Below are 21,988 nucleotides of genomic sequence, written 5' to 3' on the forward strand. Positions count from 1 at the left end.
CTGTGGAATCTGAGTGCTTGGTGGTCCTCTCTTTGTTGTCCATTGACCAAGATACTGGACAGGGGAGCTCCAGAAGATGCCCCAGTGAATCTCCTGAGTCCCAGAAATAGTCCTCCTTGCTGTCATTGTGTAGCAGTAACCTAGGTCTCAGCATGCATGGCTGCCTTCTCTGCCTTTTAGTATAGTGGCTTGAGGAGCCCTAAGTGACCAGGGCTCAGTATCCAGTTATCAGAACCATGATGATGTTTGCAGAACTGCTCAGGAGTATGAGTTAGGGTATGGCTAAGCAGAGTGAATAGAGTAAATTGAATCTAGCAATCCCATCTTCCTAACCTTTTGGACTCCTCCTTCAGTATACCTGGGAAATGTGGACATTTCAGCCTCACTGACTACCCTATTGAGTCTAGGCTCCAATTAACTTAACAGATTATTTATCTTAAATATTTATTTATTTGGCTGTGCTGAGGCTTAGTTGCGGTATGCAGATCCTTGTTGCTGCATGCAGGATCTTTAGTTGTGGTGTGAGGGCTCTTAGTTGCAGCATGTGGGATCTGGTTCCCTGACCAGGTATTGAAACTGGGCCCCCTGCATTGGGACCGTGAAGTCTTAGCCACTGGACCACCAGGGAAGTCCCTTAACAGACTGCTTAATGCTTTGATGTGCTCTAGAACAGTGATAAACTGTCTTGTCCCTTGGGCCAAATTTAGTCAGTTCTGCTCCCTTCCTTCTTTCCTCAAAATGGTTTTACATTTTTTTAAGGGTTGCAAAAAATAAAAAATAAACAAAAAACCAAAGAAGAATACGTAAGCATGATTGTATGTGAGCTACAAAGCCTAAAATATTTGCTATTTGGCTCCTTGAAGAAAGAGAATATCATGTGAGTCCACCCATGACAATAAATGGTCTTATCAAGCCTTATATTCCATCTTTGTTGGTTTATTACCTTTAGAATTCACTCTTGTTCTCCAGACTCCTGTTGATGGTTAGTACAGAGACTGTTTGCTCCTAGGCCTGGTCTCTTATTTCTCTGGACTGTGTTGGGATCTAATTTTCATATGACTGGGGAGAATTGGTACTTTTTTCCTTTTGAGGCACCTGCTTCAGATACAGTAGCTGAAAGGTTTTAACTCAGAAGGCTGGTTGGGGGTGCGTGTACCTTTGCAGGCAAGGGATTTGGGGGTTTATAGAGTTTTCAGTCTCCTGTGTCTGCCCTAGATGTCCCTGCATCTTTGTCTTGAGTTCCCACTTACTATCCACCTTGTCAAAAAATAGGAGCCCACTGGTAGTCCTCAACAGGATGGGAACCTGTATCATTTCTAATCAGAACTAATACTAATTTTTTATTCTAGGGTCCTTAAATTTGCTAATATTTGTTTGTCCTAAAGCTTTGGATGATTTAAGGAACATTCTAGTCTATACATGAATGTAGATGGATGAATGCTGCTGCCCGTTTACTTCCTGCTTTTGAGACCTGTAGCAGAAGTGATCATGGCCCATCAAATGCTGGGCACGAATCCAAGAAGGAGGCTGTCAGTGGAGGACACTAATTTTTTTTTTTCCTACTGTGAAAATTCCACTTCTTTCAGGTGCATCTTGTATTGCATAGGTGTACTGCACTGCCTGGTCTGTGTTCTGCCTGTTTTAAGGATACAGAAATTATAGTTGGATGGTCAAGCATAAAGTTCTCAAAACATTATAAATACAGGTCACTGTGGTTAGAACCCCACCCCAGCCCCCCCTTTTTGTGTATCTGGAGAAACCGAGTAAAAATGAAGAATAAGTGGAAGGCTTGGGTTGATAATCAATTCCTTCTTTGGAAGCTACCCCATATGGGGCAGCTGGTTCACAGAGATTTTGCTTCTCAAGAATGAGAGATGGGATTAGAAGGAAGGAAGCAGCTGCTGCTTAAGGTCAGTGTTTTTCTTGTCTCTGTGTAATTTGGAGCAGTATATAGAATTGACAGTTTGCTATAGAGCAGTTAAAGAAACTTCTGATTTGCTGTTGGCCTAGAAATTAAAGGTAGCCTAGTTTGCTTTTCTCTTATTTTAAAAATAGCTTTAACAAGAAAAAAAGGACTCAGGTTACTAATGTGAGGAATGAAAGGGGATACTACTAACAACCTCACAGAAGTAAAAGAGGATTATAAGGGAATACTGTGAACAACTGAATACTAACAATTTTGATAACCTAGATAAAATGAAGAAATTCCTAGAGGGACATTGAGTCAAGAAAAAAATCTGAATAATAGATTCATAACAAATGAAGAGATTGAATTAGTAATCAAAAAATCATCCAAAAAGAAAAACCGAGGCCCAGATGGCTTTACCGCTGAATTCTATCAAGTGTTTAAAGAAATAATACCAAGCTTTCCTAAACTCTTCCAAAAATAGAAAAGGAGGGAATACTTCTTAGCTAATTCTGTGAGGCCACTATAACCCTGATAACCAAAGTTAGACAAAGACATCACAAGAAAAGAAACTATAGTTCAATATTTTTTGTAAATATACACATAAGGAAGTCCTCAACTAAATACACACAAATTGAATTCAGCAACATGTAAAAAGGATTATACACCATGACCAAATGGGATTTATCCTAGCAGTGCAAAGTTCGTTCAACATATGAAAATTGATCAAGATGATGTACCATGTTAATAGAATAAAGAGGGAAAAATCACACGATCACCTCAATAGATGCAGAAAAAGCATTTAACAAAATTTAACAATTTCCATGGTAAAAACACTCAACAAAGTAGGAATAGAAGGGCATCTGTAAAAAGTCTATATCTAACTTTATGCTTACTGGTGAAGGATTGAAGTCTTTCTTCCTAAGATCAGCAGTAAGACAAGGATATCTGCCTTTGTCACTTCTATTCAATATTGTACTGGAGGTTCTAGCCAGGGCAATTTGACAAGAAAAAGAAATAAAGGCATCCAGATTGGAAAGGAGTAAGTTAAAACTGTATCTGTTTGCAGATGATGTGATTTTATATGGAGAAAATCCTAAGGAATCCACAAAAAAACTGATTAGAACTAGTAATTGAATTCAACAGGGTTATAAGGTACAAAAACAACATAGAAAAAGCAACTGTATTTCTCTCTACTAGTGATGAACCATCCAAAAAAGGAAATTAAGAAAACAATTCCTTTTATAATAGAATAAAAAAGAATAAAGTACTTAAGAATAAATGTAACAAAAGAAGTGCAAGGCTTGTACACTGATAATTACAAAACATTATTTAAAATTATTAAAGATGACCTAAAAAAGTGAAAAAGATAAGTATTCAAGAATTGAAAGACATAAAGATGGCAGTATGCCTCAGATTGATCCTCAGGTTCAGTGCGATTCTTTATCAAAACCCTAGCTGACATTTTGGGCAGAAATTGACAAACTGATCTTAAAATTAATATCAAAAAGCCAAAATAATCTTGAAAAAGAAAAATAAAGTTGGAGTCACATTTCCTCATTTAAAAACTCACCAAAAAAAAGAGCCAGTGGGAGTGCCCTGATGGCCTAATGGTTAGGATTCCAGGCTTTTACAATACTGCGTGGCCCAGGTACTGAGATCCCACAAGCCATGTGGCGTGACCAAAAAAAAAAAGAGATTGGGATTGCCATGTATACATTACTAATAAGAAAAAGTATCAAATTGTACACTTTAAATATATGTAGATCATTGTATGTCAATTACATCTCAATAAAGTTTCTTAAAAAAGAGAGAAAGAGAGCGAGCCAAGAATATACAGGGGAAAGGACAGCCTCTTCAGTAAACGGTATTGGGAAAACTGGACAGCCACATGTAAAAGAATGAAACTGGAACACTATCATACACCATACACAAAAATTAACTCAAAATAGATTAAAAACTTGAACATAAGACCTGAAACCGTAAACTCTTTAGAAGAAAACATAGGCAGTTAGCTCCTAAGTCTTGGTGATGATTTTTTCAGTATGACACTAAAAGCAAAAGCAACAAAAGCAAAAATAAACAAGTGGGACTGTATCAATCTAAACAGCTTCTGCACAGCAAAGGAAACCAACAAAATGAAAAGACAACCTACTGATTGGGAGAAAATATTTGCAAATCACATATCTGAAAATACATGATGAATTCATATAGCTCAATAGGAAAAAAAACAATTCAATTAAAAAATAGGCAGAAAATGTGAATGGAATTTTTCCAAGGAAGACATACAGAGGGCCAACAGGAACATGAAAAGATGCTCAAAATCACTAATCATCAGGGAAGCGCAAATCAAAATTACAATGTGATATCACCTCAAACCTGTTAGAATGGCTGATATAAAAAAGACAAGAAATAAAGTGTTGGCAAGGGTGTGGAGAAAAGGGGGAACCCTTGTGTACTGTTAGTGGGAGTGGAAATTGGTGTAGCTACTATGGAAAACAGTATGGAGTTTCCTTAAAAAAGTTAAAAATAGAACTACCATTTGATCCAGCAATTCCACTTCTAGATACTTACCTGAAGAAAATGAAAAACACGACCTCAGAAAGATATGTGTACCTCCATGTTCACTGCAGTGTTATTTGCAGTAGCCAAGATATGGAAACAATCTAAGTGTTTATCCATGGATGAATGGATAAAGATGTGTTATGTGTACACAATAGAATATTATTCGGCCATACAAAGAATGAAGTTTTGCTGTTTAAGAAAACATGGTTGGACGTGGAGAGCATTATGTTAAGTAAAATAAGGCAGAGTAAGACAAATATCATACAAATTAGGTCCCTGGACCCACTTCTGTGTGTGTGTGTGTGTGTGTAGTGTGTCTCACACAACACCAAGCAATCCTTAAGACACCAGCAGGGTGTAATTCAATTCAGTTCTGACACTATCTGCTTAGAGATACCATCAGGTCCCACAGGTTATGGGTTCAGTCTACAAGACTTCCCCTCCTTCCACCAACACTTTAGAAGCCTGGGTGGTTACTTGGGGTTCTTACTGACCAGCTACAGAAGGTTCCAGCAGTCCCCTCCAATTTGTTACCTGTACTTCCCACCAACTAACTGTAAATCAGAGGTTCCCACGCCCCTTCTCTGATTGTTAATGTGGTAAAGCAGCTCACTAAACTCAGAGAAACATTTTACTTAGATGACTGATTTGTTATAAAAGGATATAACTCAGGAACAGGCAGATGGGAGAGATGCACAGTGCAAGATATGGGAGAAAGGGCTCAGAGCTTCCGTGCTCTGAGTACACCACTCTCACCAAATCTCCATGTGTTCACCAGTCCAGAAGCTCTCCAGAATCGTATCCTTTTGGGTTTTTATGGTGGCCTCATTACATAGGCAGGATTAATGAAATCACTGGAGATTGATTCAACCTCCAGCCCTTCTCTTCTCCCCAGATGTTAGGGGATAGGACTTGAAAGTTCCAACCCTCTAATCCAACCCTCTAGTTGCCAGTGGAGCCAGTCACATGGTTGGCTCCACTGGCAACTAGCTCCTATCCTTAGGTGCTTTCCAAAGCCACTCCATTAACATAACAAAAGACACTTAGATTGCTCTCTACAGTTAATTCTACAAATTCCAAGGGCTTTGTGAGCTGTGAGCCAGGAACCTTGGACGAAGACCAAAGCGTGGTGACTGTAGGTTAATAATGCTATATTGCATGTTTGAAAGTTGCTAAGAGAGATCTTAAAAGTTTTCATCACAAAAAAATTTTTTTGTAACTGTGTAAGGTGACATATATTTAGATTTGTGATAATTTCGCAGTGTATACAAATATCAAAATGATTATGTTGTAAACCAGAAACTAGTAAAATATATCAATTCTACCTCAATAAAAAAACCCCAAACCAGAAGCTGCTGTAATCAAGACTGTGGTACTGGCATAAGATCATCTAGATCAGTGGACCAGAACTTTGAGTCCAGAAATAATCCCATATATTTATGGGCAATTGATTTTCAACAAGAGTGCCAAGGCAATTCAATGAGTAAAGAATGATCTTTTTAACAAGTGGCACTGATTCAATTGGACATCTACGTGCAAAAGAATAAAGGTTTTACTCTTATCTTGCACCAAATAGAACTCAAGATGGATCAAAGATCTAAATGTAAGCTAGAACTGTAAAACTCATAGAAAATATAGGTGTAAATTTTCATGGTCTTGGAATAGATAATAGTTTCTGAGATGTGACACCTAAATCCCAAGCAGCCAAAGAAAGAGATTGATTGGACTTCATCAAAATTAAAAACTTTTGTACATCGAAGGACTCTATCAAAAATGTGAAAAGACAGCCAATAGAATTGGAGAAAAATATTTGTGATTCATACATCTGATGAGAGTCTAATATCCAGGTAAAAAAACTGTTTCAACTCAGTGATAAAAGGAAAAATGACCAAATTTTAAAAATAAGGAAAAGATTCGTAGACATTTTTCCAGAGAAAAAATGTAGGTGACCAATAAGCACATGAAAAGATGCTCAACATAATTAGGCATTAGGAAAATACAAATTAAAACTGCAGTGAGATACTATTTTATACCTAAAAGGATGACTAAAATTTTAAAAATTAATAATAAATTCTAACAAGGATGTAGAGAAATGGGAACTGTCACACACAGCTGGTGGGAATGTAAAATGATGTAGCTGATTTGGATAATAGTCCCTCATAAGTTAAACATAGAGTTTCCATATGGCCCAACAGTTATATTTTTAGGTATATACTCAAGAAACTTATGAAATGTATGTTCACATAAAAACTCATTCAGGATTATTCAGAGCATTATTTATTCATGATAGCCAAAAAGTAGAAACAACCCATCAAACAGTCTATAAACTGATGGATAGGTAAACAAAATGTGATATATTTATACAGTGGAATAGTATTTAGCCATAAAGCACAAAATATTACTGATACATGCTGCAGCCCTATTTGAACCTTGAAAACATTATGTTAAGTAAAAGAAGCCAACCACAAAAGGCCACAACTATTTATCATTTAATTTATATGAAACATCCAGAATGGTGAAATCCATAGAGACAGAAAGTAGATCTGTAATTGCCAGGGGGTGGGGAATAGGGAATGACTCCTAAATGGTTTGGGTGGTGAAAATATTCTGGAGTTAGTGGCAATTGTTGTACAACTTTGAATATACTAAACCCCACTAAATTGTACACTATAAATAGGTGAATTTTATTGTCTTATCTCAAACTATATCTCAATTATAAATTTTTTTTTTCTGGCCATGCCATGTGGCTTGTGGGATTTTAGTTCCCTGACCGGGGGTTGAACCTGGGCCCTCCGGCAATGAGAGCGTGGAATCTTAACCACTGGACTGCCAGGGAATTCCTAATTATAAAATGGTTTTTTTTTTTTTAATTTTTTAATTTTTTTTATTTTTTTACTGAGTAATTTTTTTTTCTTTTTTTTTTTTTTATTATTTTTTGGGGGGTACACCAAGTTCAATCATCTGTTTTTATACATATATCCCCGTATTCCCTCCCTTCCTTGACTCCCCCCCCCTCGAGTCCCCCCCACCCTCCCCGCCCCAGTCCTCTAAGGCATCTTCCATCCTCGAGTTGGACTCCCTTTGTTATACAACAACTTCCCACTGACTATCTATTTTACAGTTGGTAGTATATATATGTCTGTGCTACTCTCTCACCTCGTCTCAGTTTCCCCTTCACCCCCTGCCCCCTCCCATACCTCAAGTTCTCCAGTCCATTCTCTGTACCTGCGTCCTTGTTCTTGTCACTGAGTTCATCAGTACCATTTTTAGATTCCATATATGTGAGTTAGCATACAATATTTGTCCTTCTCTTTCTGACTTACTTCACTCTGTATGACAGACTGTAGTTCTATCCACCTCATTACATATAGCTCCATCTCATCCCTTTTTATAGCTGAGTAATATTCCATTGTGTATATATGCCACATCTTCTTTATCCATTCATTTGTTGATGGGCATTTAGGTTGCTTCCATGTCCTGGCTATTGTAAATAGTGCTGCAATAAACATTATGGTACATGTTTCTTTTGGGATTATGGTTTTCTTTGGGTATATGCCCAGGAGTGGGATTACTGGATCATATGGTAGTTCTACTTGTAGTTTTTTAAGGAACGTCCAAATTGTTTTCCATAGTGGCTGTACCAACTTACAGTCCCACCAACAGTGCAGGAGAGTTCCCTTTTCTCCACACCCTCTCCAACATTTGTTGTTTCCAGATTTTGTGATGATGGCCATTGTGATCGGTGTGAGGTGATACCTCATTGTGGCTTTGACTTGCATTTCTCTGATGATTATGGATGTTGAGCATCTTTTCATGTGTGTGTTGGCCATCTGTATGTCTTCTTTGGAGAAATGTCTGTTTAGGTCTTCTGCCCATTTGTGGATTGGGTTATTTGCTTTTTTGGTATTAAGCTTCATGAGCTGTTTGTATATTTTGGAGGTTAATCTTTTGTCCATTGTTTCATAGGCAACTATGCCATGTGGCTTGTGGGATTTTAGTTCCCTGACCGGGGGTTGAACCTGGGCCCTCCGGCAATGAGAGCGTGGAATCTTAACCACTGGACTGCCAGGGAATTCCTAATTATAAAATGGTTTTTAAAAAATCACTTTAAACTTAAAATATATTGGGTGATTTCAGCTAAATATTTTAATGATTAAAATTTGAGTATATTTTATTATAATGTACTGTTGGGAAGTTGGGTGTACTGTTAAATTCTCAGGTACTTTTTAACCTGTATCTTGTCAATTATCTTTCTATATAAATGTTATTGTGGGTTTTCCAAAGTGATCATTTTATGTTGTTTGATTATTGTTTTTTGACCCCAATATTGATTTTTTAGAATTCTAGTAATAAGCTGGCCTTTGATGGTAGAGGGATCTTGTCAATTTGTTAACAGGTTAGAGAATGCATTTTGGCCCTTGATTGAAAGATTTTATTTACTAGAAAGGAATGTTATTAAGTTGCATAATGCTAGGTTAGTAATGATTTAACATTTAGGGCAAACTAAAGTGAAGTGATCACAGGTGAGTGGCAAGCACTGTAGATTTGTGTATCCATTAAGCTTTTTATTATGATAGGTCCCAGCTGCCAAATGTTAAATTAAAATTAGAATTCTTGGCACTAAAGTGATAAAGGAAATTAAGTGAGTTTTCTGATTTTTCAAGTTATTGTACCTCTGAGGCTTAATCTTGGGTAAATCTGGGGCTCCTCAGAAAATATAACTGCAGTTATGTGTTAGTCAGTTATTGCTGTAATAGAAACTGCCCTACAACTCAGAGGTTTTTTGATTTTTTTGTTTCTTTGCTTTTTAAGTTTTGATACTTTTTAATTTAATTTTTTTGGCAGCCTTGGGTCTTCATTGCTGTGCACGGGCTTTCTCTAGTTGTGGCAAGCGGGGGCTACTCTTTGTTGCAATGTGCAGGCTTCTCATTGTGGTGGCTTCTCTTGTTGCAGAGCAGGGGCTCTAGGCATGCAGGCTTCAGTAGTTGTAGCTCATGGGCTTAGTTGCTCTGAGCCATGTGGGCTCTTCTCAGACCAGGGATTGAACCCGTGTCACCTGCGTTGGCAGGTGGATTCTTAACCACTGTGCCACCAGGGAAGTCCCCAACTCAGTGGTTTAAAACAGCAGTTATTTTTGCTTATACATCTGTAGAGCTGCTGTGGGTAAGGTGACTTAGGTTAGGCTTAGCTATGGGTGTCGGTGGGCTTTACTTCTCACTGTGGGGTGGGCTTGGCACCCCATTTGGGGTTTGGCTCAGTTTTACTGTCTGTGTTTCTTCTGGGGCCTAGGCTAAAGGGGCAGCATCTACCTGCTGAAGCTCTTCTTATGGTGATGGCAGAGGTAACAAGAGGGCAAGACCAACTACACAAAGACATTTCAAATGTCTCTTTGCATCATTTCTGCTAACATCCCTTTGGCCAAATCATCAGATGGCAAGGCTGTGGGAAGTAGGCTTTGTCCACCATGTGGTCAAAGTAAGACATATGGTCAAGCTAAGTATCTGATGGAAAGGAAAACCCGCCTTCCTGGTGGTGGGTTTGGGGTAAAAGGTAGTGGTTATTTTTAAAGAAAAACCAAATCTATTATATGGTATAAAAAAATGAGATGGTGACCATATTGGGTTGCATGGTTTTTGTATGTCAAGTGAAAAATCGTCACTAGGCCATTGTTTAGTTAGTCTAGATTAGTCTAAACTGTTTTAGTAGTTAATAGACAGTTAATAGACAGTACTGTTTTTTGTATTCTTTTTTTTTTATTCAACAAATTTTTATTATGTACCTATGACGTGACAGGCACTTTGCTACATGTTGGGCATACAACATCAACAAAATAAAACATCATCAACAAAATAGAAGTCTGGGCCCTTGTAGAGCTTACATTCTAGTTGATATGTCAAAATACATTTAAAAATTGAGTCCAAAAACCCAATGTGATGTAGTAGTGGAACTGATCACTAGTTGTCTGTCAAAATCTATTTCTTCCTTGTTTCTTTTTTGAGAACTTTTATTGAGGTGTAATTGACATACAATAAACTGCATGTATTTAAAGTGTACAATTTGATATTTTTTTCTTATTAGTAATATATATATGGCAGTCCTAATCTCCCAGTTCATCCCACCCCGACTCCCCCGTATTCTCATGTTTTTTAAGTGATTGTTTTACTTTAGCTATAGAATTCTTTTTTTTTTTCTCTAAGATTAACAACCAGTCACACAGGAAGTTATTGGAAGCATCATTCATTACAAGCATTATCCATCAACTTGAAGAAAAAAGTTATATGTGATTTTCATTTCAGTAAGGTAAGTGTCTTATACTGTTACAATTTAGTGCCTTCAAAAATAATTGGTCAGTATGCCAAATATACTTAATATGTTCAGAGAAATGTAACTTTTTTTGACAAGGTTATATGTTTACATAATAAAATGGAGTATATAGTGAAAAATAAGCTTTTTTTTTTTTCGCACTTCTCACACTTGGTCCTGTAGTTCTCTTTCCCAGAAGTCTTCACTATTACTAGTTTCTTGTGTATCCTTCCATACCTGTTGTGTGCATAAATAGCATATGTTTCTGTACCTTTCCTTCCTCCCACTGTCTCACTTTTTTCTTTTTGCACAAAGGGAAGTACACCCTGTTATGCATCTTGCTTTATTCGGTTTAACAGTGTTTCTCGATTGTAGGTCCATATCAGTTACTTACAGTTCTATTTTTTTAGACAGATTTATTAAAGCAAAATTTATGTATAATAAACTGCACCCTTTTTAAGTGTACAATTTGGTGGATTTTGACAGATTTACACACTCTTAGAACCACCGTCACAATCAAGATAGAGATCATTTCCATTACCCCAAAAGTCTGTCTCTCCCTCCACTCCTGACCCCAGGCAATGGCTCATCTGCTTTCTGTCACCATAGATAAGTTTGCCTTTTCTAGAATTTCAAAAAAGCAGAATCATACTTTATTTGCTCTTTGTGTCTAGCCTTTTTCATTCAGCAGCATGATTGTGAAGTTCATTTATGTGATTCCAGTAGTTTGTTCTTTTTGATTGCTGAGTGTTCTGTTACATTGATACACCACATTTTTGTTTATCATTCACCCGACTTTTGGGTTCTTTTCAAATTTTGGTTATTTATACACTATGCTGCTTTCAAGGTTTTTGGACAAGTTTTTATGTGGAGTGGATAGGATTCCTTCCTAAAAAAATCTTTGTGTACCTCAGAGTCTCAAAGATTTTTGCCTTTTTTTCTTCTAGAGTTTTATAGTTTTACCTTATGTCTGTGATCAGTCTCAAATTATTTTTGTGTGTTGTGTGAAGTAAGGGTTGATTTTTTTTTTTGCTCTTTTTTCTACTTGGATATCCAACACTTTTTTTTTTCCAGACTTTTCTTTTCCCCATGGACATGCTGTAGAGCTTTGACTGAAAATCAACTGACCATAAACGTATGGGTCTGTTTCTGGATTTTCTCCCATTGATCTCTGTGTGCCTTTGTCTTGCTTTCTGTAGCTTTTTAGTAAGTCTTGAAATTGGATAGTGTATTTCAGGTTTTTTTTTAAAGGGCTTTGACTATTGTACGTGATTTTTTTGCTTTTCCATATTGTTTTAAAATCAGGTTGTCAATTTCTGTATAAAAAGCCTGTGGGAGTTTTGCCTGGAATTGAGTTGAATCTCCTCTCTGTTTTGACATGATTGCATGATATCATATGCATGTATCATTAATTATAAAGTAGTTTATAATGATGGATGTTGTGGATTTTCACTCTGTTGATGCAGTGTTCCAATGAATTTTGTACTTACTTGTGTCTTTGTGCACTTGTGCAAGTGTATCTGTAAGATAAAGTCTTGGAAATGAAATTGTTTGAAATTTAGCATTTATAATATATTGATTTATACTGACAAACTGTCCTGCATAGACATTGAGTCACAGGCAATAATGTAAGAGTAACCTGTCACAAATCCTTGCTAAGAATGTGTTGTTAAACTGCTTGATCTTTTGCCAGTCTGATAGGTGAAAAATAGTATTTTGATTTGGCTCTGCAGCATGTGGGATCTTCCTGGCCCAGGGATCAAACTGATTTGGTTCTAATTTATGTTATTCTGCTATTATTTCACCAGCCATCTGTGGTTTATTTCCAGTGAATATATGATGGTGATAAGCTTATGGTATTTCTTGTCAGTATTTCTTCCTCCAGTTTTATCCCTCAAATTTGACTTCTGGATTTTGTGACTAGGCTTGAAAGCCTTTCCCACTCTGAAAACAAATACTAAAATTCTCCCAAATTTTAATTTGTTTTTTTAATGGGATTTTTTTTTTTTTTTTTTTTTGGTTTCACCAAAGCAGCTTATGGGATCTTAGTTCCCCAATCCTCTCCCTCATCAGTGAAAGCTCAGAGTCCTAACCGCTGGACCACCAGGGAGTTCCCATGACAAACTTTTTAAAATCTTTTTTTATTCATGTGCTAGATGCTCTTGACCCTTTTAATCTGGAAACTCGTGTCTTACAATTCTAGGAAAATTCCTTGAATTCTTGATTTTTTTTCAGTGTTTTTTTCTCTGTTTTCTAAAACCCCAATTACTGGGCTGTCTCCATGGATGGTCCTTTTTCTTTTCTTTTGTCTCCTATTTTGCCACCTTGCTGTTTCTGTTCTACTTTATAGCATTTACCTTTATCTTCTGTTGCTTCTATTGACTTTTTAATTTCTTGAATATCATTTTTAATTTTCAAGAGTTCCTTTTTGTACTGTGAATGTTCTTATATATTTGTTTCGTGGATGAATTTAACTTATTTTTAGTTTTTGTCTGTGCATTGTTTTTTTCTTCCAAGCTACTTCTTTCCTGTTTTTTTAAGATTTTCCTTTTGTATGTGGCGATTCTTGTTTATTTGCTCATGATTACAAGTGAGACACTGAAAACTGATTGGAAACTGTGTTTGGGTGGTGGGTGAGCTGGTAGTCTCCTGCCTGTAGGGTGTGAGTAAGTGAGTGAGTAAGCGAACGAGCGTATATGTGTGTGTCTGTGTGTCTATGCTTAATGTCTGTGGGGTACTATCAGCACTTTTTAGGTCTTTTCTCTAGTTTTGTCAAATTCATTAGAAAGTGATCTTTCAGTTTCCTTCCTAGAAGGCATAGGCTAGGCTGCTGTCCTCTGGGAGTCTCTGAGTAGGCAAAGAGGGTTTGAGGTGGAAGGAGTGAATTTCAGCAATCAGTATGTGTACTGCGACTTACTCCCTCTGTTGTCAGTATGATACTTCTTCCCTCAGCTGTGACTGTTGAGCCCACAGGCCAAAGACCTTTTGTTTACTCCTTCCAAAGTTTTATACCAGTCTTTAGGAAGTGATGCAGGATAGTCTTCTGGGAGGTAGTAACTGGAATGTCTGTGTGAAAGTCTTTTCCCTTTTGTGAGTCCCATTTTCCTCCCCATCTCTTGATACTGCCAATTTCTGCTTCTTGAAGGATTCTGTGGTTTACGTAGAGCTGCTTCTCGCTTGGCTTTCCTCAGTTTCCAGTTTAGGATCAGGTTTTTCTTGGGTCTGGAGGTTAGTTATTTGTCCTTCGTAGCATCTGTACTTTTAATTTTTATCATTTACACTTTTGTTCTTTATCCTTAAGGTTTATAGTTTTGTCTCACTTTGTTTTAATCTATTGCTTTTTGATTTTAGTAGGTATTACGTAAGAGTAGAGGTAAATGTTTGTTCAAATCTGCCTTTTTAACTGTCACTGTTATTTATGTGCAGTTTTTCCTCAAAATAGAATTTTACTAGCTTAACCATTGTATGTCTGTTATGAATTTTTTTTGTATTTTAAAACTTTTTCTAAAACATAAAATGGATTTCATCAATGAAATAGAAAAGTTCATTCCATTGGATGCATGTCCTATAGTTTACTTCAGGTTCGAAATACTAAAATTAAGTGCTATGTGTAAATTGAGCTCTGAAGACTAATGGTAGGACAGGATAAAATCATGGAGTATAGACTAATATATTGATTAATGGATTTGATGAGATGTAAATGAAAGATTACATCTTTGTACCTTTTAAACATTTTAAAATATTTTACTTTTAGGTGCTGTGTAATGTGTTAAAAGGAAATTATAAGGAATGATTTTATCAAATTTTTATGAGTTATGGTGGCAGAAAGATCAGTTCTTTCTCGTGGGAAAGGAAATGTAAGTAACCTCAAGGAATAGATTGATTTTCAACTATTCTATGCTTATATAAAACAAGTTTTCAATTATTTTTAAGACTGTACTTGGGATACTTTGTTAGCCTTAAGTATACAGACTAAATAATTCAAAAATAGAAGTTAGAGTTTTTGTGAATCATGTATATTCTGTATATTTCTGTATTGCCAAAAATTTCTTGGATTGTACAAAATTTAATTTTTATTTTTTTATTTTTCCAGAAATGGCAGCACAAAAGAAAATCTATATTAATAGAGTATTTTATTAAACGGAAGTGGCTAGACAAGAACTTTAAACCAACAGACCCAGCAAACAAGGAAAGAAACTTGTTAACTGTAAGACATGTTTCCAGTGAATCAAAGTCCAATAACTGTAGACTTCAGAAGAAAAAAGTTGTCAAAAACTTTGTCAAAACAGACAGGTCAGTGATAAATAACTTCTCCAGTAACAGGGCTAGGCCTGAAAACTAATATTAATTGAAAAATTAACAAAACAGATCAACTTGAATTAAAATTTTTTCATAAAAAGTTCTGAAAATATCAGATTAGATTTAAATTTTCCTCATTTCTATTGCCTTGTCCAAAGTAAAGCAAATATCTTTCAGCCTTCATGCCAGCTTTTCTTATATCATAAGGATGACAGAAATTTTAGCAAAGTAGTATTTTTGTTGAAAATGTATATCAGTATCAGTTGATTTTTAAGACCTGCTGCTTAATAATAATACTGTACATTCAGCATTTACAACTACTGGGAAACAAAAATCTCAAAAGCTACTCAGAAAAGGAGGATCTTACTTAGGAATGATGTCCAGTCAGGAGAAATCAAAAGAAAATTCCTCCAGTGTTATTAAAAAGAGTGAAGATAAGAATCTAGAAACACAAATTCAAGGTTCTCAAAAGAATCTAGCAAAAAAATCAGGTCCAAAGGAAGCTATAAAATCACTGGTTAAATCTTCCAATGAAAGTAAAGCCAATCAGTCTGAATTAGGAACATGCATGAGCACAAGGTCATCATCCAGTGATAAAAAAGGTAGTAAATCTATTAATAAAAACATGGTGACTGTAAAGGGACATTCACAAGAATCTACAAAACAGAAGAAATTATCTCAGAAAAAGTCAGTGCATGAAACCCCCAAATCAAATGAACAGCTTAACCGGAGATCACAAAGACTACAGCAGTTAACAGACGTTTCAACAAGATCTCTGCGTAGTAGAGAAATTCAGGGTCAAGTTCAAGCAGTTAAACAGAGTTTGCCACCAACAAAAAAAGAGCACTGTAACAATACTCAGAATAAATCTAATAAGGTTAAAACAAATCAGAAACATGTGAAAAGAAAAGTACTGGAAATAAAATCTGATTCTAAAGAGGATGAAAATTCTGTAATTAATGAAGTAATAAATTCCCCAAAAGGAAAAAAACGCAAAGTAGAGCTTCAGACAGCTTATACTTGTAGTTCTCAGTGCATGAAAGGATCTGAAAAGTGTCTTCAGAAGAATATTAGAAAAGAGGAAACAAAGTCTGTGCCTGTAACTTCTTCTGAGATAAAAAGATCAAAAGTGGCTACTTCAGTGGTCTCTAAAAAGAATGAGTTGAAGAAGTCAGTTCATACACAAGTGAATACTAGTGCAAAATCCCAAAAAAGTCCACAGCCATCAGTGCCTGAACAAAGTGTAGATAATGAGCTGGAGCAAGCAGGAAAGAGCAAACGAGGGAGTATTCTCCAGCTCTGTGAAGAAATTGCTGGTGAAATTGAGTCAGATACTGTAGAGGTAAAAAAGGAATCTTCACAAGTGGAAAATGTAAAGGAGGAGAAGCCTACAGAAATAAAATTGGAAGAGACTGATATTGAAAGACAAATACTTCATCAGAAGGAAACAAATCAGGATGTTCAGTGTAATCGTTTCTTCCCCAGTAGAAAAACAAAGCCTGTGAAATGTATGCTAAATGGAATAAACAGTTCAACTAAAAAGAACTCCAACTGGACTAAAATTAAACTCTCAAAATTTAACTCTGTGCAGCAAAATAAATTAGACTCTCAATTTCCCCCTAAATTGGGCTTATTACGACCTAGTTTTTCACTACCTGCATTAGAAATGCATCATCCAGTGACTCAAAGTACATTATTAGGGTCAAAACCACCTGATGATAAAAATAGAGCTTGCCAGCAGGAAGAAATGAAAGAAATTAATTCCGAAGAAGTTAAACTTAATGATATTACAGTTGAAATTAATAAAAACCCCCAAAAGGCTCCTGAAAATTGTCATTTGGGTAATCAGATAAAACCACCTCCTGACCAACCATTGGATAACCAGAAGAAAGATTCTTTTGAATCGACACCAGATAAGGTAATCTATTTTCATTATGTACGTAGAGGTGTCTGAGTACTCTCTGATAAGAATGAAGTGTCTACAAGAGATTTTATTTTAGCTTAAGAAGCCGTAAAATGTGAAAGGAATTCTGTTTTATTAACCCAGTCTTGTAATGAGTGATAGAACTTACTGACGCCATTGTTTCCTTATTTTTACCCTTCATTTTTAATTTATGTGGAGCATAAACCTGTTGAATTCTAGCTTTTCTTTTTCATTTAACACAGTTTTGTTTCCTTTTTCTGTTAATTGTAACCAGAGAAACTTATGTTTCATAGTGATTGACTAAAATGTAGAACTTGAAGTTGGGCCCAATTCTGAGTTGTTAAATTTAATTTCAGCTGGCACAAATCAACTTTTCCTCACCTGGTAAAATTTAAAAATTAAACATTTCTAGTAGTAGAGATGCCTTTGTTTTGACTTGTGTGGCCATTTTGAACAATTGGCAAATAAAATGTCTGAAAGATGTGAATAATTCAATCCTCAGGCTAAGAATAAAATTGTAGTGACAAAGAATTTTCAAAATGGAAAAGTAAATTGAAACCCAGAATCTAAATAGCTGGAAGAAACTTGAATGTTTATCTGAGAAGTAGTTTTGAAACTTTATAAGAGCAGCTGAGCCCACTTCTTTCCAAATTAAATCGTAGGTAAAATACCAATATATAAAACCAATAAGCAGAAATTTTATGAGTCGAACTTTAGTGCTCTATAAACTTTTTAGAACTCCACCAATGTGTTTTATTTAATTCTATAATGAGAAAGCTGAGAACAATAGAGGAATGTAGGTTATGTCACATGTTTGGTGGCTAAAATAGATTTGAATTCAGGTGTTCTGATTCTCAGCCCATCATTCTACAGTGACATACTCTGAATATTAGAAGATCATTTGAGGAAAAAAAAATGGATAGAGAAAAAGTCAAGTTATTTAAAGTTTTAGGAGTGATTTAAAGTTCTCTTTCAAGGCATTTGAGTCTAGAAGCAAATTTGAGTAAGTAAGGAGTTAAGGCTTGTGTCAGAAGCCCTGAAAACAGATCATTGTCTGTTCTCGTGGACTAAAATTCAAAGTGAACTTAAAGGGAACAGATACCATGTGGTACTCTTAGATTTTATTTTCTGTGCAAATGGGAGTAAAAGCCTCAATTAGAAGACAGTTATTCAGACTTCCCTGGTGGTGCAGTGGTTAAGAATCTACCTGTCAGTTCAGGGGACATAGGTTTAATCCCTGGTCCGGGAAGATCCCACATGCCGGGGAGCAACTAAGCCCGTGTGCCACAAGTACTGAGCCTGCATGCCACAACTACTGAAGCCCATGTGCCTAGAGCCCATGCTCTGCAACAAGAGAAGCCACTGCAGGGAGAAGCCCGTGCACTGCAACTGGAGAAAACCCACATGCAGCAATGAAGACCCAATGCAGACAAATAAATTATTTATTAAAAAAAGAAATCAACTGTGAAAAAGTTGTAACATTTTAAGAAAAAAAGTTATTCAAATAGTGATAGTAACTTAAGTAGTGAGTGGTAGAATACATGTGTGACATCTTGCAGAGACAGGGTGGCTTTCTTTTCAGGATGTGTATCTTTTAATTCCTTGCTACATAAATGCCTATCAAAGTTCAAAAGGCAGATAGTTTTGAGTTTTTTTGGTTTATTTATTTATTCGCTGCATTGGGTCTTCGTTGCTGTGCACAGGCTTTCTCTAGTTGCGGTGAGCGGGAGCTACTCTTCCTTGTGGTGCACGGGCTTTTCATTGGGGTGGATTCTCTTGCTGCAGAGCACAGGCTGTAGACGCGCAGGCTTCAGTAGTTGTGGCTCACGTGCTTCAGAGCACAGGCTCAGTAGTTGTGGCACATAGGCTTAGTTGCTCCACGGCATGTTGGGATCTTCCTGGACCAGGGATCATACCCATGTCCTCTGCTTTGGCAGGCAGATTCTTAACCACTGCGCCACCAAGGAAGTCCCAAAAGGCAGATAGTTTATGGAGAATACATTGAAAGATAAGAAATCCATTCCTTTGGACTAAACTCCTAGAATAGAGATGTTTAGTTAGATTACATTATTTTGGTCTTCTATAATACTGCTTTTACTGAGATGTGCTTTGGATTAATGCAATACGTCTATTTTGAGGAATGTTATGAGAAACTATCCTATGAAGCTTGTGTTAAAATTTTTATTTACATACAAATTTACATGAAAATTCTTGTTTCAAACATTCAGAGTACTACAGAGAGACCAATATTATACTCGTGTCTACCACCCAAATTTGATAAACATTTTATTGACTTCAGGTCTTTTAAAATAAGAAAAGTACATTACAGATATAAAGACCATACTTGCTTCTACTTTCCATTTACCTCTATCCCCAGAGTTAAACATGGTCCTAAAGTTGGTATGAATCTTTTCTGTTTTTATTTTTGATTTTACTGTGTATGTGTGTATAAAGAATACTTAGGCATTGTTTGTATTTTAAACATTTACATAAGTGCTAGTAACATAGTTTGTGAGTATCTATACATATCTTTTGCAGCTTGATTTTGTGCAGTCAACATATTTTATATTTATTGATACATGGGTATTTTAATAGTTGTAAGGAAATATACCACAGTTTATTTGTTTTCCTCTGTTAAGGTATTTTTAGGTTGTTTCCAGGTTTTTCACTGATACCAACAGTGTGACTACTATCACAGCGTAGTCAGGAGATGTGATGGTGACCACATCATTTCAAGACATATTTGAGTGTCTGCTGCATCCAAGACACTGTGCTAATAAGGCTGTGGAAGATGATCTGTTTCCTGCCTTTAAGGAATTTACATTGTACTAGTCACTTAGAGATTTCTCTTCATCCCATAAACACTAAGATGTTTAGTTCAGCTATCATAATAGCTTTTGTTTAATGAACATTGCCTCTTTGTTAGGCATAGGAGAGCTTCATATAATTATCCCCACATTTTACAGCATGAGTTCTATTATTATCCACTTAACTGCAGGTGAGGAGAGTGAGGCTTAGAGATTTAAGTGAGGCTTAGAGATCTGAGTAACATTTAAGTGGTGGAATCAGGCTTTAAACTGAGATTGTCTGGCTTCAGAATCTAGCTGGATTTACACTTGGGGAAGTAGAAGAATGTAAAAAACAAACCTTACATCATTTGAAAACTTTTTCTGTGGCTGCTTGTAATTTTGCTCTTTTTATTATATGGTGTCAGTCTCAGCAGTACTGAAAAATGATGATGATTGATAAGCCTAAGCATCTGATAGGTCTTCTCTGAATTCTTTGGGCTGAATTTAAATTATTTGGGTTTATGAATTTTAAAGTTCAATTATTTTATGATTTGTTTTTAAAACTAGTAATTTACTAACTTTCTAATGGAGATTAATTAGTAACTTGTCATTGTTACTGTTTTTAATTTTTCTGCTTTTTAATGACAAAAATGTTCATTTTGCAAAAATGTAATGTTCAAAAATAGTTACATATTCTTTGTAGCAATCACAATACAGATATGCACACACATACACACACACAGAAAGTTCATTGTTCTCCTCCTCATTTCCATTTCTCTGAGATAGCTAATATTGATAGTTTGTAGTATTTTCCTTTGGTAGTTATTGAGTATCTGCTTTGACAGAGTTCTGATTTAGGGCTTCTTGGAAATACAGACATAAATATAATAATAGTTTTTGCTCTTAAGAGTTACAGGAGATTAATAAATAACTAATTCAAAGTAGTAAGTGATAAGGGCATGAAGTAGATAGACATGAAGTAGATAGACATCTTGGGGAAGGGGGATGGGAAAACTTGGAAGAGACTTCATGGAAGGGGTTAATATTTAAGTAATAACTTGAGTTTTTACAGGGGGTAAGGTGTTCTAGGTTAGTACTGTCCAGTAGAAATATAATGTGAGCCACATAAATCTTTTAAAAATTCCTGGTAGCCACATTTAAAAAAATTGGTAAAATTAATATATTTTATTTAACTTGTCATATAAAAATACTGTTATTTCAGTATGTCACGAATGTTAAAAATTGAGGTGTTTTACCTTTTTTTGTACTAACGCCTCAAAATCTGGTGTGTAATTTACATTTGTAGTACATCTCAAATCAGTGATACTAACCACATTGTAAGTGCTCAATAGTGAGATGTTGCAGTGGCTATTGTAATGGACAGTGAGGTTTAGGTAGATGGAACTCAGAAAAAGTATGGAGGCAGGCAAATATGGACTGTATCCATGGGAGAGGTAAATTTTTCAGTCTAGCCTGAAGGGAAATAATAGGAGTTGATGCTGAGAAGGTAGCTTGTAGGGAGATCATAAAGAGACTTTTAAGGTGTATCTGTGTGAATTACTCCATCTATTATCCTAAATTTTCTTAGTATAGTGCTAAAATTCACTGAAAGTATTGGGATAAGACCCAAAGGTTGATATAAAAGCAAATATTAACGTTTTGAATTATGTGTGCTTAGAATTGCAGCCTATGTTTGGAATCTAAGCTTGAAAACAATCCAGTGGAAAATACCACTACTGTTTCAACTCTGCTCAGTCAAGCAAAAATTGATACAGGGAAGAGTAAATTTCCAGGTAATACTTTGAAAATATTGTTTGGATTTCACAGTGGTCAGAGACATTTTTGTCAGCATAATGGGCGACTATATCCACTACCAAATAAGCCTGTTAAATTCTTCTTTTAACCATTGCTTATGTTTTTCAAATGTGTCCATTCTTTGAAGAGGGAGAATTGCTTCTGTAGATTGGCTTGTTTATGGTACTTAAGATGATTCTTTAATTCCCTACCAAAATTTTTTTTGATTTTAGATCTTTTGTTTGTGGACTTACTTTCTGGAGAAGAGTCACTTAATGAATTGCTTAAACTAGTGGTAGCAGTTTATTTCTCAAGTATAATGACTCTGCCTTTACCATTTCAGGTTTTTATTTTTAACCCTTAATTACTCAGTTTTTCATCTTAATAATTGTATCGTTGCATTAAGAA

At 35.8% G+C, this 21,988-nt stretch overlaps 1 protein-coding gene across 5 annotated transcripts in view; it reads left to right on the forward strand.

Annotated features, from left to right (window-relative positions):
* The window catches only part of ESCO1 (establishment of sister chromatid cohesion N-acetyltransferase 1), a 65,632-nt gene that overhangs the window by 10,827 nt on the left and 32,817 nt on the right, over positions 1-21,988 (forward strand). For 4 of the 5 annotated variants that reach the window (XR_009047955.1, XM_057698558.1, XM_057698559.1 and 1 more), the window contains 4 exons: positions 10,669-10,771; positions 14,529-14,631; positions 14,868-16,991; positions 21,465-21,579. Coding sequence is in view for 4 of the 5 variants with exons in the window: in XM_057698558.1 (XP_057554541.1) it covers positions 15,447-16,991; positions 21,465-21,579 (1,660 nt within the window). In the remaining variant the exon portion in view is untranslated. The remainder of the gene's footprint in view (positions 1-10,668; positions 10,772-14,528; positions 14,632-14,867; positions 16,992-21,464; positions 21,580-21,988) is intronic. The other variant, XM_057698562.1, reaches the window with a different exon arrangement.

Source organism: Hippopotamus amphibius, chromosome 11 (assembly GCF_030028045.1).
Source record: "Hippopotamus amphibius kiboko isolate mHipAmp2 chromosome 11, mHipAmp2.hap2, whole genome shotgun sequence".
NCBI lineage: Eukaryota > Metazoa > Chordata > Mammalia > Artiodactyla > Hippopotamidae > Hippopotamus > Hippopotamus amphibius.